The 17,215-nt window shown below is 40.5% G+C and overlaps 1 protein-coding gene across 2 annotated transcripts in view; it reads right to left on the bottom strand.

Annotated features, from left to right (window-relative positions):
- Positions 1 to 535: 535 nt before the first annotated feature.
- LOC145440603 (uncharacterized) overlaps positions 536 to 17,215 on the bottom strand; it is a 39,401-nt gene continuing 22,721 nt past the window's right edge. Inside the window, exons 1-4 of one of the 2 annotated variants that reach the window (XM_080318265.1) lie at positions 8,235 to 8,355; positions 6,930 to 6,999; positions 3,228 to 3,370; positions 536 to 726 (exon numbers count right to left, since the gene is read on the bottom strand). In XM_080318265.1, coding sequence (XP_080174391.1) covers positions 701 to 726; positions 3,228 to 3,370; positions 6,930 to 6,999; positions 8,235 to 8,310 — 315 coding nt within the window. In that variant the 5' untranslated portion in view covers positions 8,311 to 8,355 and the 3' untranslated portion in view covers positions 536 to 700. Of the gene's footprint in view, positions 727 to 3,227; positions 3,371 to 6,929; positions 7,000 to 8,234; positions 8,356 to 17,215 lie in introns of those variants that run through there. The other variant, XM_080318264.1, reaches the window with a different exon arrangement.

Genomic DNA, 17,215 nt, shown 5'->3' with positions numbered 1-17,215 from the left:
GTCAAATGACACGTCAAAACGAACATGTTACCGGCCCTAATGTTACCTCACGAAGTTCTGAATCAGTTTAAAATTCGATGTTTCCATTATTTCATCAATGGACAAGCCTTCGACATTGCATCTTCAATTTACGGTATAGAATTGTAATATACCTGGCGGACCGGCCGGAATGTGGTCGCGGACCGGCGGTTGAGAACCATTGATCTATTTGCACGTAGTCACTCGTGGTAGGCTAATTATGAGCAGGACAGAAACAGGACAGATTTTGCTTCGGCAAGAGCTAGGAAAGATCAATTTTGTTGCGGGTATTGATATCTTATTTGCCAAAAACATTTATTCTCAATTTTTGTCTTTTATTTTTGGCTTCAACGTTGAGAGGGTGAGGCTTCTTTACAAAGCAAAGAGAACCGTATTGCAATTCGCTTCGACATTCTCCTATCTTTTCATTGCATTACAATGTTGTGGTGTATCGATCGATATGATGAAATAATAATAATAATAAACTGAAATGAGCCTGGCCCCAAAAACTAACCACTTCTCCTGTGATCAATATATTTGAGACACACAATGAAAGATTAGTAAAACTAGGCTACACATCGTATATTCGTAGTGTGACTGATGGCTGCTCTTATATAGGCCAAACCAGTGTGTTGATTGTACATTTGCAGTTATATTCTTCACACGACGAATCTGGAGAGGTCTATTTTAGATGTTCCTCGACGAATCCTGCAAAATGATGAAAAGTCTTAGGTTTGAAGATATCTAAGGCAGTCTGCAATATGAATATGGTTGTGTATCATGGCATACCATAACAGCTGTATAAATATATGATTAGGGAAAATCGCTGCACTGACATTACACGGAAAGCTCAAATTTTCAACGGATTTTATTAAAGCGGAATAAACAATATATGTAAGGGCTGAGTTACGGAATAAGTATCGAGGAAAGGTGATTAAGGTAGTCTATAACAGTGCTCTTCAACCTTTTTCGACGTGGTACACCCTTTTAAAGTTTGCTCAAAACTCGTACACCCCTGTTCATTAGGGGTCTTCAAATATGACTTTTTTCTCAAATCGTTCTGGCTACTTGATAAAATTGTTAGGTTACGTAACTTGACCCTACACACCAAATTTGGTTCAATTCCGACCTGTAGCCGCATTGCTACGGGAGAAGAAAGTTTCTATTTAATATATAAAAATAAATAACGAAAAATTTGAAATTTTTCCGTTCACCCCATGAAAGTATTAGGTTGTCTATGCCGCTATGATCGTATGCCGCTATACACAGTCTATGTCGCTAATTTGCATCACTAATAACAAAATACTAAATTACAAAGGTATGGCGAAATATTAGACATAAAATCGGCATTTTAAAACAGAATAGTTTCGATTTCAACATGGAAGCTGTTTCGTCCCTGGCTGGCTACGTCACTTCATTTATGTGCATTTCGGTATTTATTAACGTCGGGTAGGAAGTACCGATTCCAGAAGTCTGAGCTTTCGCGGCGGTTTCCTAAAAAATCACTAAAAGACAAATGACTAGCTGAACACATGTTTGTTAACTGCATACTTTCCAACACGAAACGGAACCATTGGTCTATTGCCGACGGCTAAATGAATGTGAGAAATATTTGCTTATGAGATCACAATCAAGCGGTGTACAGTATTACACTTGAGATAACATCGTACCATATTACTCATTAACCTGTCCGTCAACCTGTACTGACCCATAAACCTGCCTTTGTGATAGCTAGCCATCGGCTCACTGTAATTCGGATCTGGTACACCCCTGTATACACCCCATCCGAGTGGTACACCCTTTGCAAATTCTGGGACAACCCAAGGCCAGGGTGTACGAAAACCCCGGTTGAAGAGCACTGGTCTATAAGACATAACAAATTAACTGAAGATAACATAATTTTGAAATTTGGTTAGTTCTGAAAAACCCTACAGCGACTTAGTCGACATCGAACATTCTGCGTCCATGCGTCGAGTCTTGAATCAATTTATATTTCTCAAACGATGAGTCAGAGTCAAGGTATAGTCATGTTGCAAAGTGACTCGGGTCAAAAGTCACGCCAAAAAAATTCATGAGTCGAGTCAAGTCAAGTCTTGACTCGTTTCGTCCCAAAGCTGGTACAGCGATTGGATACGCTATAGCGAATAATCGATGTTGCTTTAAATACTGATCTAGGGTTACCATGTGTATGCCTTTAGCGTGCGCTGATGTGATATTGGGCCTACCGGCTACCGCATTGAGGATTTTTCGCAAAAATCGATATTAGTATATGTGAATTTTGAAAGTGCTCCATACCGAGATGGAGGACGGAATTTGGCATGGCACATCTTGGTCGTATCATCTAAATTCGCAGTAAGTTTCAGGATTGTCAGTCGAAGATTAGATTGGTAATTCCGTTATTGAAGTCGACAATATATCGGTGCGCGCTGATCTATCAGATACTCGACTTTTACAGCGAAATTACTACGCTAATCATTGAGTTACAGCTTCAAAACTTGATACAATGTTGGATGACAACCTAAAAAAAACATACGAAATCCTGTCACCACATCCCGATATGGAACACAGTCAAAATCAACAAAGACTAATAGCGACTTCACCTTTAATCACTGCTGCAGACGGATCGACAATAACGAAGTATTTAAAGGCAAATGGGTGTGACGGTCACGGGATTTCTCGAGTGTCCACACCATCTTTGAGTACACGCTGCTCGGATTCAACCCACACATCATTGGTTTTATAGCTGTGGAACGTACCACTATTAGGCCATCCCGCAACTAATCTTCAAACGTGTCGTGTCTCTGAGATGGGGGATGCCAAAATGCGGTACCGACTAGTCGGACACTTTCAGGTTGCCCACTCTTAAACTGAAGCTTCCTAACGGTCACATGAGATACTAGAAATATTCCTGCATCTAATGTTTGCGAGTACACTCAAACTCAATCAACATTCAAGTTGAATGTGTCCTGAAATACTATGGATTGGCTCCCATGGCTGCACCTATAGTCGAGCAGTTATCACCGTTCTCGTATAGACCCGTAGAATACCACCACTTTTGGAAAGTTCGTGTCCGAACGATGGACGAAAAGCGAGCAAGCCCTACGTGTCGACGTGATTCGGAATTATTTCATTTCTTCAATACTACGGAACCAAAGGTAGCGATAGATCAATAACCGTTAAATTGCTCAAGCTCAAATTCAAATCCTTACCGTGTTCCTCGTCAGACGCAGTCCGATTTGGTAATGCAGTTTTGTTGGCTCGATGTCGGTAACATGACATACACTTATAAACAATCCAAGCAAGTAACATGAGTCCAACGAGTCCCCAGAGTAGTGCTATTAACATTATGTTGCTGAAATGAAGTCGATGTCATCATCATCATCATCATTGGTTTATTAGCAATTTTATCAGTTCAATACACCACAAAAAATGCGATACAATGAAAGAAAGGAAGATGTCGAAGCGACTAGGTTGTCTATGGAATCTGACACCCACCTTGGCCTAGGCGATGTAAAGAGGAGGCATGCACACTGAATGAAGTAAAGAAGATAGTATAGAAAAAGAAAGCGACAAGAAATAGGGCGGCATGTCATGGGAAGCGAGATCGATAGGTCAGTCGTGGTCCGGTAATCTTGAGGATGGACTGTATTTATTTAGTAGTAATTGCTTGTATTTCGACTTGAATGTGGACATGCTCGTCGACTGTCGGATGGCCGACGGGATACTGTTCCACACATCAGGTCCGGCATATTTGATAGAGCGATGTCAAACGTTAAACCGACAAATTCGGCTTTTAAGTGTCCATACTCGTATTGCGATTTCTCTACAGTGGTTGCCTTATAGTGTGAGGCCCAAAAAGTCATGCACAAGTGTTACGAGCGAGTCACCAGCTGTCTGTGTCGTTGCACATTTTGACTCTAGTCAAGTCAAATCACTTGATTTTGAAGGTGACTCTAGTCAAGTCACCAAGACATGCCAAGTCATGAGTCAAGTCTGGTTGAATTTTCGAAGTACGGGGCAATATTCAAAGTCACTGCATTTTGTTACCAGTTTGAAAAACAGATCGAGTCGCAATTTACGCTGAATGGAGGAACGGATATAGAAATAACTATACAGTCGAATACACTTTCTTCGGGCACCGAATAACCCAGAAAACAATTTTATTCTGGCATATTGTTCATGAACGGAGCAATTCCCGTTAATTCGGACAATCCACCGCTTAATTCGGACATAGGTTCGACATTCCTATTGTAAGGCAGGAATCGGCAATGAACTGGTAAGACCGTGACTGCTTCATCGGCGCATTTACTACTCGGTGCCACATCCCATTCATGTATAGATAGAAGGGACTAATTCGTACTGTTTTGAGGTGTAGTGTGGCCTTTCTGTCTTTTGTTCTTCAATGAGCTATCTACATCACAGAAGATGATGCCACTGTTTTTCAGATCTTGGTTGCTTTCACGCCCTATTTAGCGTCCACTTGCAACGTAATAATTTTATTTATCACACGAGCTTTTGGAGCTCCGCTCCTTCGTCAGGTGTTAAAGTGAAAATAACGCCAAACGATTCTGATCTCAAACATATACGCATATTAGCTGTCTTTCAGGTCTGTCTTTCAGGTTAGGCAGGGCCGGCCAACCCGTGGACACATACATGTGACCAGCGAGAAGGTTTTTAGTGGCCCGCGAGGTAATTTCCGAAATTTCTAATATCATCAAAAATGCATTGCACAGATTTTCAACTTTCAAGGCCAACCAAAAATTTGATTAGTGTGGCCGCAACACGTGAGATGTTATGGCTAAAATATCAGTTTCAACGCATTGGCAGAGCCATCAGCCATTCACATATTGGTATATATCTTCGTACACTGCAATAAAGCAGAATAATTCGCGATAGATTTTTCAAAGGTAAAAATTTTCTACAAGCTTAGCACAATATGTTGTCACTCGATTGCTTGTTTTTAATATTGTTGCCATTTTGTGAAAATGGAAGAACACCTAATGTATCAGATTTAGTCCAACTATATTCGCGATTACGAGACAAAGTGTCGTTCAACATATGCGACCTCGCGTTTGCGCTCGCGGTAAGACCGTCGACTGTGAAACCTAGGCACGAAATGCTTGACCCATCTTGGTCGCAGCTTTCGATATCGATATGTCCATGCGCCGAATATCCCAGTCCTCGCAAACTTAGCCCAGCGATATACAGCAGGCCCGCAATATAATCAAGTGACAGCATTATTGACCTATGAACCTCAAAAAATTTTCGCGCTTCGCGCGGATAGTGGCCCGCGCAAAAGTTCGTCAATCGAATGTGGCCCTTTGGCCGAAAAGGTTGGCCAGCCCTGGGCTAGATACAAAAATGAGAGGTTCCACCGAATGCAAACTCACAGTATGTATTGCTCAATAGCAGTTGACCAGCACAAAAGCCAGCGCAGCAGAATAAGAATAATCATGGTTCTGGTTCCGCTTTTTGCCGCCGGCATGCTCTCCTAACCGGAGATCACCTAGCCTCCGGATTCGGGCGACTACATGTAGGCTACTTCGGTTTAATTCCTACTGTTGTGTGGTATACCTTTATCCAGGGTTGTAACGAAGTCACAAGGTTCCGCGTCACGAGTCAACTTGAATTTTATAGTTTTGACTCGGGTCACGTCGAGTCATTTTCACTTCACAATTGAGTCAAGTCCGTGTCCAAGTCACGGAGAAACAGACCGAGTCAGAGGGCCGAAACAACACTTCCAGGACCCGTTCGGATCTACGTTTTCGGCACTATGTGTGAGCAAGATTACTTATACTTAGTAATAGTTACCTTATCAGGATTAATCGCGCCAAGCGCGAAAATCTTCCGTAATTCATGATTGAATCGGTATTGGTATGATTGCATATATATTGCTATAAATTATTTATCCTCTCTCAGTCCACGTATACAAATTTTACGGCGGAGTTGATGACTGAGGTGTAGCCTTGGACAATTTAAGGTCCGAAATAATAATTAAACATATTCGGGAGGACCCGTTGGCATAATTACTTCTTTACATGATGTTTTTTCATGACCTCATGTCTGCTATTTGAAAAAAATGTTGAAATCAGACAGACAGACACACACACAAACAGATATTTATTGCTTCGTCAAACATGAAAAATTTGACCGTAGGTGACGATATGACTTATAAAGGGGAGGGAGGGGAGGGAGGGGAGGGAGTAAATGAAGCACACGATTCCAAATTGGTGTTTCTTCTCTGCTAATCTTTCTCTGTTGGATAAAATTTGTGCCTGTGGAGCTCATATTGCCAGTGCAAGAAAATTCGGTACCAGCCATTTAGGCGTCGATGAACGATTAGGAAATGTATAGATCAAAGTTGTCGGTCAGCATTAGGGAAGTCCTTTATGACCATTAGGAAGACCTTTATGACTCGCCGCAGAACTTTTTAACACACTTCTCGGCGTCTAATGCGGCGGAACGCGGTTATTGTCTACGCTGAAATGCCTATTTCTACACAAATACCTCAATACTAAATTGCGCGTTGCGCGAAAAAAAAATAAAAAAATTGCACAAGTTTTCAAATAATATACTCTACAAGTTATGCTCATTCACGAACTAATTAATGCCCTCCTAATTGGGGGTTTGGATTGCGCAGTTACAGTCCTGAGTCTATTCAATACACAAATTGACTTGAGTCGACTCGAGAGTCATTTTCAATTTCCAAGCAATTGCGACTCGAGTCATTACAGCCCTGACTTTATATAGCGAAAATGCCTGTTCAGCTGTTTCTTGCTTGCTTATTACAATATTGGCAGAAATACTTTACTATTTTAACGGTATATGCGGGCGTTGGAGAATGAAGAATAATACATTATAGAATATTTGTAGAATCATTTGGTATGGAAATACTGTACAGTACAACTAACCCGGTGGTATAACCGGACGATCCAGCTCCTCCACCCCTCACTCGGATTCGGAAACCTCTTCCAGAGACATCTAAATTGCACACAGAAACATTAGGGATGACGTAAAATTTCGGTCAGTGTTACTGTTTACACTGTACACTACAGTATGCGAGCCTTGATTATTCAAAGGCTCGCGTTCGCAAAAAAACCTCCGATACTGTGAGCAGTTTTGTGGAATTCTACAGTATATAGGTTAATCGTATCAATTTTGATCAAATTCTACAAGTTCAACCCCCCATCGATTGATATGTCTATAGCCGAATCCGTGATTACCTTTCGTAAAATACCCGTATTACCAGTAAGCTTAACATTAGTTTGCGTTAATATTATGTTCCTAATTCACAGTACAACTGCACACATTATATGGGAAGCAACTGGTCCCCTAATAAAAATGTCGTGATTGCAGTAAACGTTTATAATAAGCCAACTTAATATTCGTATGCAACACATGAAGGGGCTAAATTACAGAATTGCGTGACATGAAGAAGCGACAAAGGTAATATTATTAGCCTTTGTAAAATTGCCCTTATAACCGATTAGGTCTTCCGCACCAAGTGCGTGATAACCAACATAGACGACAGACCTCGGGTATTTTTCACACGATACGATTGCTTTCCTCCGAAATAGAACCCTTTTCGCGCTCGCCCTATCCATACAATACATGTGTTTGTTTATCACCTCAAAACGGGGTCAAATGTCGGAAAATACCACTCGGTGACAATGATGGGCTTGGCTTGAATGACGGGAATTTCCGTAATCACGAGACATCACAGAAAGAATTTTCTTTTTCGTTTCCAACAGTAGCGTCCCTGATATAGCTTCTAATGCTTAAGATCAACTTCGTCGTATTCCTCGTTTCTGAATTTAATCCGTTGATAACGTATCTATAGCCAAATATTGAACACACAGTCACAGCTAGAAATCAGCATATCTTTAGCCAGACATGTGGTTCCATGATTGAGACAATGTGTCATTACAATGTGTTACAGCATCGACCCCCTCCCGAACGATAACTGCTGAGCTATCCTGGACTAAACTGTAGGTAAATGCAATTTTTTTTTATAGCGGCACAGGTAAATTAGGAATCATACAGCGAAATACATGTAGCATTTTTATATGAAATAACTTGGAACAACGCCTAAATGTTAAGTGAGCTCAGGGCATTCGAGGCATAAGGGTGCGTGTTGGTATCTGTTCCCGTTATTTCAAAATTTATCCACAAGTTACAAAAACACTACTATCGATAAATAACTGAGATGATCTCACCAGTTACGCAGGTTGCAATTACGAAGATAATCAGTGCTAACGGAATCGCAGTTGATTTACGTCCAAGAATTCTCATATTGTACAGTTGAGCGATAAATATGACAATATCCTGTAACAAGCAAATATTATTGCAGTAAATGTTGCATGTTGCATATCAGCAATGATTGCAATGATTTCAGAGACAATCATCTGTTTCGTGATACGATTTGCAATTCAACATTTAAGTGACCGTCAATTGAACTATTAAATTGCATCACCATGGATATCGGGATGTGTTGATTTCACATTGCCACGAATAATATAGTTTCGAGTATTACAAGTTCATCATAAATTGCTTTTTGGAGTCAGCATGTACTTTAAAGTTTATATACATTATTTCCCCGTACCTAGCCACAGATGATATTCGTCGCTACGTGTTATTAGCAATAAAATGAAGGGAGCACTTTATGTAATTCGACGTCATTTGATTACGTAATCTCTCAAAGTATCACAACAATCAGATAACTAGATAATTATATTTTCCCAGATAGACTAATTGGGCGAAATGCTGTAATTCTGATCAAATTCCTGGTTTTCCTGAAGATGCCACGATAGAACCATGTCATACGAAACTAGCCAAGCTTGGTACACATCAGGGGTCGGCAAAACCCGGCAGGCGTGCCAAAGTGGCACGCGAGAGTATTTTTGATGGCACGCCAAATGAGATTACGCAAACGACATATTGAAACCATGTTTTTTCCACAAGTGAAATAGAAATTTTCAAAATGTACAAAGCTCATGGGCGATCCAAAATTATTTCATAAATCAACATAAAACAGAGTCTTTTAGGGCAGATTTTACTAAGATGGAAATGTTTTTCCGCGCTTCGTGCGATTTATTGGAACCACGACTCTTGATTATAACGTAGGAACCCCCAGTAAATAAATATGTATGTAGAGAATGTTTTTAAATACTAGGCATAATGTACAGAAATTTATCAACCGTATTAGCAGTAACGCCAACTGAATATCGTATGAAACCGTTTGGATGTTTTAGCCTAGGAATGTTCACTGTGCACGTGTGCAGCCTACGGGAGCTAAACTTACGAACCGGCATTTCGACGCTTAGCATTTTCACGCTTTAGAAGACACGACCTAGACATAAAGTTTCGGACAACACGCGACCTTGCGACTCCCTTGCGGTGTATGCGTTGCCAAAATGATAGGCGGCAATAAACCTAGAAACAAAATAACCGCCGCATGCAGGCCAAGACGTTCGCTATTGATATGTCATTGTCCGTCCACTGTCAAGTTGCCGAAGTGACCAGCGCCGAATAGTCCAGAGCCCGCAGCTTGAGCCGCACGTATCAAATGAGACCCACCGAAGAAAATAATGAGCCCCGTGTCGAAATGGGAATTTGGAATCGTGTTCGTATTTCCGGAGGGGGATTTTTTTAGTTTCAAATGGTGTGCAAGCCATTCCAATGTATCTGAAGCAACGCTAATATTTACCGCGACCTTTGCAGGCAAATCTAGTGTCAGATCAACCTTAATATGACACCTAACCGACTTGAACATTATAAGACTGGGCACATTTTCATCATCATCAGACCATATCATCGTAACAACACTGATTGGCCTGTCACTTAGTGGATACGGTACCGAACACAGTGGCCAGGGAAACGACCAAATCCACCGCAGAAGATCGATCATTGCGCGTCGGAAAATAAGTTGTGTAAATATTACGTACATTAAGCGATAGGTCGGGTGGGGTAGCGACCAAAATTTATTCCCTTCAGAACCAATAATTCAAGAATCGCTGGCGTAACGGATGCCGTTGCCAGCTGCAGAAAAACAGTTGGTTGTACTCCTTGCTTGAAACGTTAAATATTAATAAATTGAATGTTTGGCACGCAAGCTGGTAAAAGTTTGACATTTCGTGACATTTTGGCACGCTGCACACAACATTGCCGGCCCCTGGTGCACATAGACATTTGAGACTCTTATGCTTATTAGACTGAACTATGATTTGACATGAACTGAGCTTGATTCTTGTTGCATTTCTTTGAATTCGGAATTGAATTGAATTTGTTTTTGCGAATTTAGTAAATCTAATTCTAATCTAGTTTGAAAAAAGAACTGCTTTAGACACCTTGGAAAAGCTGAAACCTTTCGAGTTGACCACAATCTTGTTCGGTAAAATCATTTGATAGGCCTGGCATCTTCTGTAGTTTTAACCTTAAAATATCATCTGATTAGCAAGAAGCTGCCTTACCGGATTGTAGCAAATCTGCCCTGCTTTCGGACAATGACAGTGCCAGTTTTATTAACACATCAAGCGTATGCAATGAAATGCAACTACCTATCACTGTATAGTATAAATATTCAATACAATCGTCGGTTCTAATTCGATCCGCTCAAGACACACAATGCACAGTGCGATACAAAAGACACAATACGATGCAATAAATACTATTTACTAGGAATGGTGCGAACACTTCACAGGTTTTGTTCGGGTGAACAAGAGCGTGATCACGAACCTATGACGCTACGTGAGGTCACGAAGCTAATTTCAAACACAGTTCTTTCCCGTAAGGTTATAACTGCGTAGGTTATATAGCCTACTTGTGCAATAATTGAGGGACCAAGTAATTTCCGATAAAACGCAATAATATCATATTGTGATCGTGAAATTGTAGAATCTGGATATTGAGCTCGTTTACTCCCTTGACTATACATTCTTGAACGCGCTTGTCGAAATTTGCATGCATTTGGAATACCAATGCCAATTCTACAACATATTCCGTGACAATGGTATAGCTCGATCATGACTCCACAGTTATGTCATTCCCACTAACATGCTTAGCTATGTGTCGCATGCTGCGGTAAGACCAATCGAGATTTCAAGGCTTCCACATTAAAAACTAGTATCGAAACTATAATTCTCGTTCATAAATTAACTCTTGGGAGCAAGAGGCGAATATTGTCAGTGCTGGGAAAATTCTCCCTCACTGCTCGAATCGAATCATGATAATTAATATTCGATTCATATTCGAGTAGCCGAATCATTCTGTCCGACCCTAATTTTAAGTAACAGTTTCAAAATTCAGTGCAGTTTTCTATGTAAAAGGATCATTTCAGTTGTATTTGGAATTTACCCTTTTTATTACCATGTGACTCAGAGAGGTATAGTAAATTGAGAGGGAGAGAGAGAGAGAGAGAGAAATACTTATTGATTTGTCCAACTGTAACGAAAATAATATTGGCACATGAAATAACAACAGAAAAACACACGCTGCATTCAACAATTACAGATATTATTTATTTATACGATTACCAGTGAACTCGGCCCTTGGTGAATTCGGCCCCACATACTCGGCCGTCGGTGAACTCGGCCCTCGATGAATTAGAGCCTCGAACAATTTTGCATTAAAAATGCATATAATATGAATTATGGTTCTCAGATAGGGAAGAATCACGTGCCGTGGTAGATCTCGTAGTGCGAGATCCTGATATCGAAGACTCCACCATACACGCTACCGGTGCACCATGATTGGTTACTACTGGAATGGTTCAAGTTCAAGTTCAAGTTTATTCATAAAATTTAATCACTTCAAAACATCACACGACTGCAATACAATGAATGATAGGAAGATGCCAAAACGACTCGGAGTAGTCTTAAGATCAGACACCCACCTGGGCCTAGGCGATGTAAAGAGGAGGAATGCACACTGAATGAAAGTAAAGGAAGCTAATATAAAGTGGCAAGTGACGGAAGGCGAGATCGATATGTCAGGTTGTGGTCCGGTAAATGGTGAGGGCTGACTAGTATTCACTTAGCAGAAATTGCTTGCATTTCGACTTGAATGTGGACATGCTCGACGACTGTCGGATAGCCGGCGAGATACCGTTCCACATTTCAGGTCTGGCATATTTGATAGAGTGATGATCTTTGTTGTCAACCATAGGCCTATAACAGTTGGATGACGTTGACGCGCGTGTCGTACTTATGCACTTTTGATACCGAGGTAAAGAAGTCATTGAAGTTTTCGGGGCAGTGACCGAAGTGGAACTGATACATAAACTTTGCAATTACCGGTGAACTCCCCTAATCTCGGGATACCGTAACGCCAAAATTAACCCTAACCCTTCCCCAACCTTGATATTCGTCTCTCTAAGGGCAAAAATAATTTATTTCAACGTGTACGGAAACATTTGTTGATGTGATGGAGAAACATTGGCTTGTCGTGATCGTAAACATAACATAAACATAAACATAACATGGTTGGGTTATATTTTTATCTGAACAAGTCACACACAATGTACAATGCGATAAGACACAATGCGATGTCATGAACAGATAGGAGGGTGTAGAACGACACGCAGCAGTAGCGATCCTTTACTCTAACATCCACCTCGGCCTAGAGTGCCCGATGTCACAGTTCTTTTGTGATGTTGATCTCTTTGAAGCCGCGGCCCTTTCTACTAGTTATTTTCCATTCTTTGTGAGTGCTTTCTTTCGTCGGGTCTTTTTCTGGGCTTTTTTGTCGCCGTAAGAACGGCAACGGCAGGGGAAGAGGAGCCCAGATAAACCTCCGACGGGAATCGAACGCGTTTCGCCTGCGTGCTGGGCGCTTATCGTAACCACTACACTATCTCCCCTGCCCGTAAAGCCAAGAAGCGCCGCTTGATCTTCCAAAATTCCGATCTCACAAACAAAGCCAAGATCCATCTTCTCAGCACTCACACGTCCGTCACTCCCGCCGTCAAATTGGCAACACCGAGCAGACTGCGCGTGGTCGATGGATGAGCGTCGCTTCATTTCCCGCGCAATCCGTGATCTAATCACGCCGTGAATGCGTGATCTACGCATTCTTTGACCTCCTTCCAAGATTGACAACTCATTTGATAATAATAATATTAGTTCAATAATTCATATTAATAGTTGTAAATACACTTTAATGCAAAATTTCCCGAGGGCCGAATTCACCAAGGGCCGAATTCACAGAGGGCCGAATTCACCGAGGGCCGAGTTTGTGGGGCTGAATTCACCAAAGGCAGAGTTCACTGGCAACCATTTACACATTTGGTTAATTCATGGAATTTTCATCAGAGGCGGTGGGATTATCGGAACTACCTTTTATTACACTAAAAGCCTTGATTTGGGTAGAACCTACCAACGTTGGTTGTATACGGACACGACCTTATGATCTATCGAGGTCTGCATCATCCCTTACTATTACAAACTAGAATAGAGTCGATTCAACTAATGAAGCATTTTACGTCCAACTTTAGTAAATAGCCTCCTGAATTATTTCTACTTCTACCAGAGAAGCAATACTAAATGGTTTTCCTCTAACGATCCAAACGAACTAAAGCTTTTTCCGAATACCATTTACACGATGGCGGTCTACTAAATGTCTGCCATATGAATCAGAAGTGTCCGAACTGTGCTTGCAAATAATCTTGGTTCCGTGTTGCAAACTTTTTATTACAAATGAGGCGTGACCTTCTATAAATAAATCACCCCATAGGGTCATCGAAAGATAGATCGTTTTAAAACAAGGACGATATTTATTTAGTTACAGGGTAAATGTTATGTGAGTGGCAAAACCGAGCGCTTTCAACGCCCTTCATTATACACAGAGACGATTTACATGTAACGTTAGGGGTAGGTATGGTATCTAGCCTCCAGTGTATAGACCAGGGGTGGCCAACCTGCGGCCGTCAATAAAAATTTTGCTGTCATATATAAACCGTATTCAATGAGCACGCCAGAACTACAACTCACGACCTTTAAAACTCCGCAACTAACTAAAACAAAACTAAATATTAACTGATAATAATACGAATTACTGAATTGCAACTGAGCGACCTAATAATATTAGGAGATAGAATCGGCAATTCAAATGAAGTGGGAGGGTTTCGTTCCCCAATCCCATCCCATAGCTGCACTACCGTTCGTGGTGGTGACTTTGAGCAACCAATGGCAGCAAAAACATCACACAACATAACGCCGGTATCGCAATTCATGCCAATTGAGAAAACATTGTTTTTTAGTTGCCCTACAGCTGTTTTTGAAATGCGTAACGAGAAGAACTAGAACCACTCAATTTTTAAAATCCGCCCATATAACCATGCATTCTAAAACAGCCATTAGTGGAACACCAACTACTCAGATTGGTAATTTGTGCACAATTCTGCACTTCTCGCTGATAAGACGCCCGTCGCTATGTCAAATTTTAATGCCCCTGAGATTGCGTTCCTGACTCATGAAATGGAAGTCCAACCTACCAACGACGAGAGAGAGAGAGAGAGAGAGAGAGAATCTTTATTCGTGTACATTACACATCAACATTACACTACAAAAATGTAACAGTGAAATGCGACATGCAAGGTAGACGGGAGGCTCGATATGACAAAGTCTTCAGAGCCGAGCCACCCAGGACAGGAGCAATTTTCACAGTTAATAACTAATAAACACAAAAAAATAAACAAATAAAAAAAATAACTAACGAACGAAAAGAAAAATAAGACACAGTATCATGGACCAATTCGAAATACAATGCAAATACAATTTAGCCGTAATTAGAGATAAGGGAATGAAAACATTGTTTTTTAAATGCACAAGAGTCTAAATTGCGGAGATTAGGTGGCAGCTTGTTCCAAATATTGACACCAATAAAACTGATCGAATTTTGTACTAGACAGGTAGAGTGGTGTTGCACAGACAGAGACAAGTTAGAAGAAAATCTGGTATGATGTTGGTGGGTATCTGAAGGTATCTTGATCAGATTATCAAAATATAGTGGCAGTTCACCCTGATGATAGCTATGCATAAATTTCATAACCTCAAATTTGAAAATGTCTTCCACTTTCAATATTCCAACGCTTCGATACATGCTATTACAATTTTCATATCTAGATTTCCGACAGAGAATTCGTATGGCTCGGTTTTGCAAGACTTGCAGCAGATGTTTTTTTGCAGCAGGTCCCCAAACTAGGATCCCATAAATGAGATAGCAGTGAAATAAGGCATAGTAGACTGATCTGAGAGTTTGATGAGGAATTAAATTTTTAAGGCGATAGAGAGCCCCGACACCACGCGAGATTTTATTTTTATATTGTTGATATGATCAGACCATCCGTGTTAATCATCAATGATAATGCCAAGATATTTAACAGATTTATGTGTACCAAGACGTGTGTTATTTACTATAATTTCACTTCGATTCACTTGTGTATGAAACACAAGAGTTTTGGTTTTGGAGGCATTGAGCTGAAGTTGGTTAGATGCCATCCATTTTGACACTGTCGATAGCTTAGTGTTAATGTTGTCAAATGCATCTCCCATAGCCACGAAAGAGTATACATGCCCAAATTGTTATCTATGTTCACACGACAAAATATACGACTCACAAAGGTCTTATCGGGTCTCAGTTCAGGGAATTACGTAAGGTTTACCAACTCCTTATTGAATATTATTAAAATGGCGTTATACCAATATACTTCGTTAAATCCAGCATCTAGCGCAGGGACTCGCAACATACGGACCGCGGGCCGGATTAGGCCCGCAGAGAGTTTCTACCGTCAAAGTGAAATCCTAATCTAAAAGTAGAGACAAATTTTATGCTCCAAAGAATGGATCCACGTTTTCCAACCAGAGAAAGACTGTCATGAAATGACTTGTTCTGTTCGGGTTTACATATATATTCACGAGAAAACATTTTTGACCATGAACAAATGAACATTAACAAGACAAGGCTCTGGTGATATGGATTTTAGGGTTGGAGCGTAATGCTTTGATAGCAATGAAACACTCCTTGTTCATAAAAAATCAGCCTTGTCGATAGGGCATCCGCAATAAGAATGCGCCGAATCTGATAGCCAAGCTTTAAGAGCAAGTATATCATTGTCCGATTTATGACGAGTGTCAGCCGAAAATATTTGAGTTCATTTCAATATGAATATACCATTGAATGGTATAATAAAGTGCTGTACCTCCAAGAATGTGTTCCTTGCATTGGGACAAATTATGGAAATACTTCGGAAATTTTTGTTTCAAACGACTGTTCACTAATTTGATGAGACTGACAACTTCAAATGGAAAAGGTTTCGCGGACATTACGAAGTCACCCTTATTGACGTTACTATCTTCATATCTGTATTTTTCCACAAACCCCAACGAAACGTTCTAAACAGCAAAATGTTTGTATCAGCAGGTTATTCGAAAATTACCATGAAAATGAGTTTCCACACTACGATAATCCATGTCAAACGATCATTATGATGATATGAGTCATGAGGTTTTAGCTGTTGTGGTGAGAAACTGCCTCATGCTTTCTCAAATTAAAAATTAAATAGTATATTCATATTCATATTCATATTCATATATTTAATTGTATATTGAAGTTCTGTACCTCCAAGAAGCTCTTCAAATTAAAAAATGAAATAAAAATTAGGTTATCAACAATTTTAAAACATTTGGAGGTCTCGCGGACCCCCTGAAATTGCTTCGTGGACCCCTAGGGGTCCTCGGATCCCTGGTTGAGAACCGCTGCTGTAGTGTATACCCATGTCTTTTCCTCTACATAGCCAGTTGTCTAGACAGATTTATTGCATCTTTGGAAGTGGGCTTATCTTGGTGTACGCAAAATAAAATATCATTTTCAAAGCGGACATCAGCATCGGGAAAGAAGTTCAGGATTAGTCAGACCATCTGTTGACATTTTCCGTTGGTATGAAACCACACTGCCTTTTACCGCATGGCCAAATTTTGTGGGATAATCATAATTGGGGCCAGGCTGAATTCTTGAGTTGGGTATGTATGGCGTACCACTTCAAATGAATATGAATCCAAAGTTATTTGACGGCTATCTGTGAATTCTATATTTTTGGAAGCTATAACAAGATCTAACCGCAACAAATAAACTTCAGTCACGCCCAAGCGGCTCAGAAGACAATAAGCGTATGCCTTATTTTTGCGTTGCAGAAGTATAAGAC

Source organism: Botryllus schlosseri, chromosome 6, assembly GCF_051294905.1.
Source record: "Botryllus schlosseri isolate E-star chromosome 6, Bs_hap1, whole genome shotgun sequence".
In the NCBI taxonomy this organism is placed as follows: Eukaryota; Metazoa; Chordata; class Ascidiacea; order Stolidobranchia; family Styelidae; genus Botryllus; species Botryllus schlosseri.
This window is presented reverse-complemented; position numbering and strand designations above follow the sequence as displayed.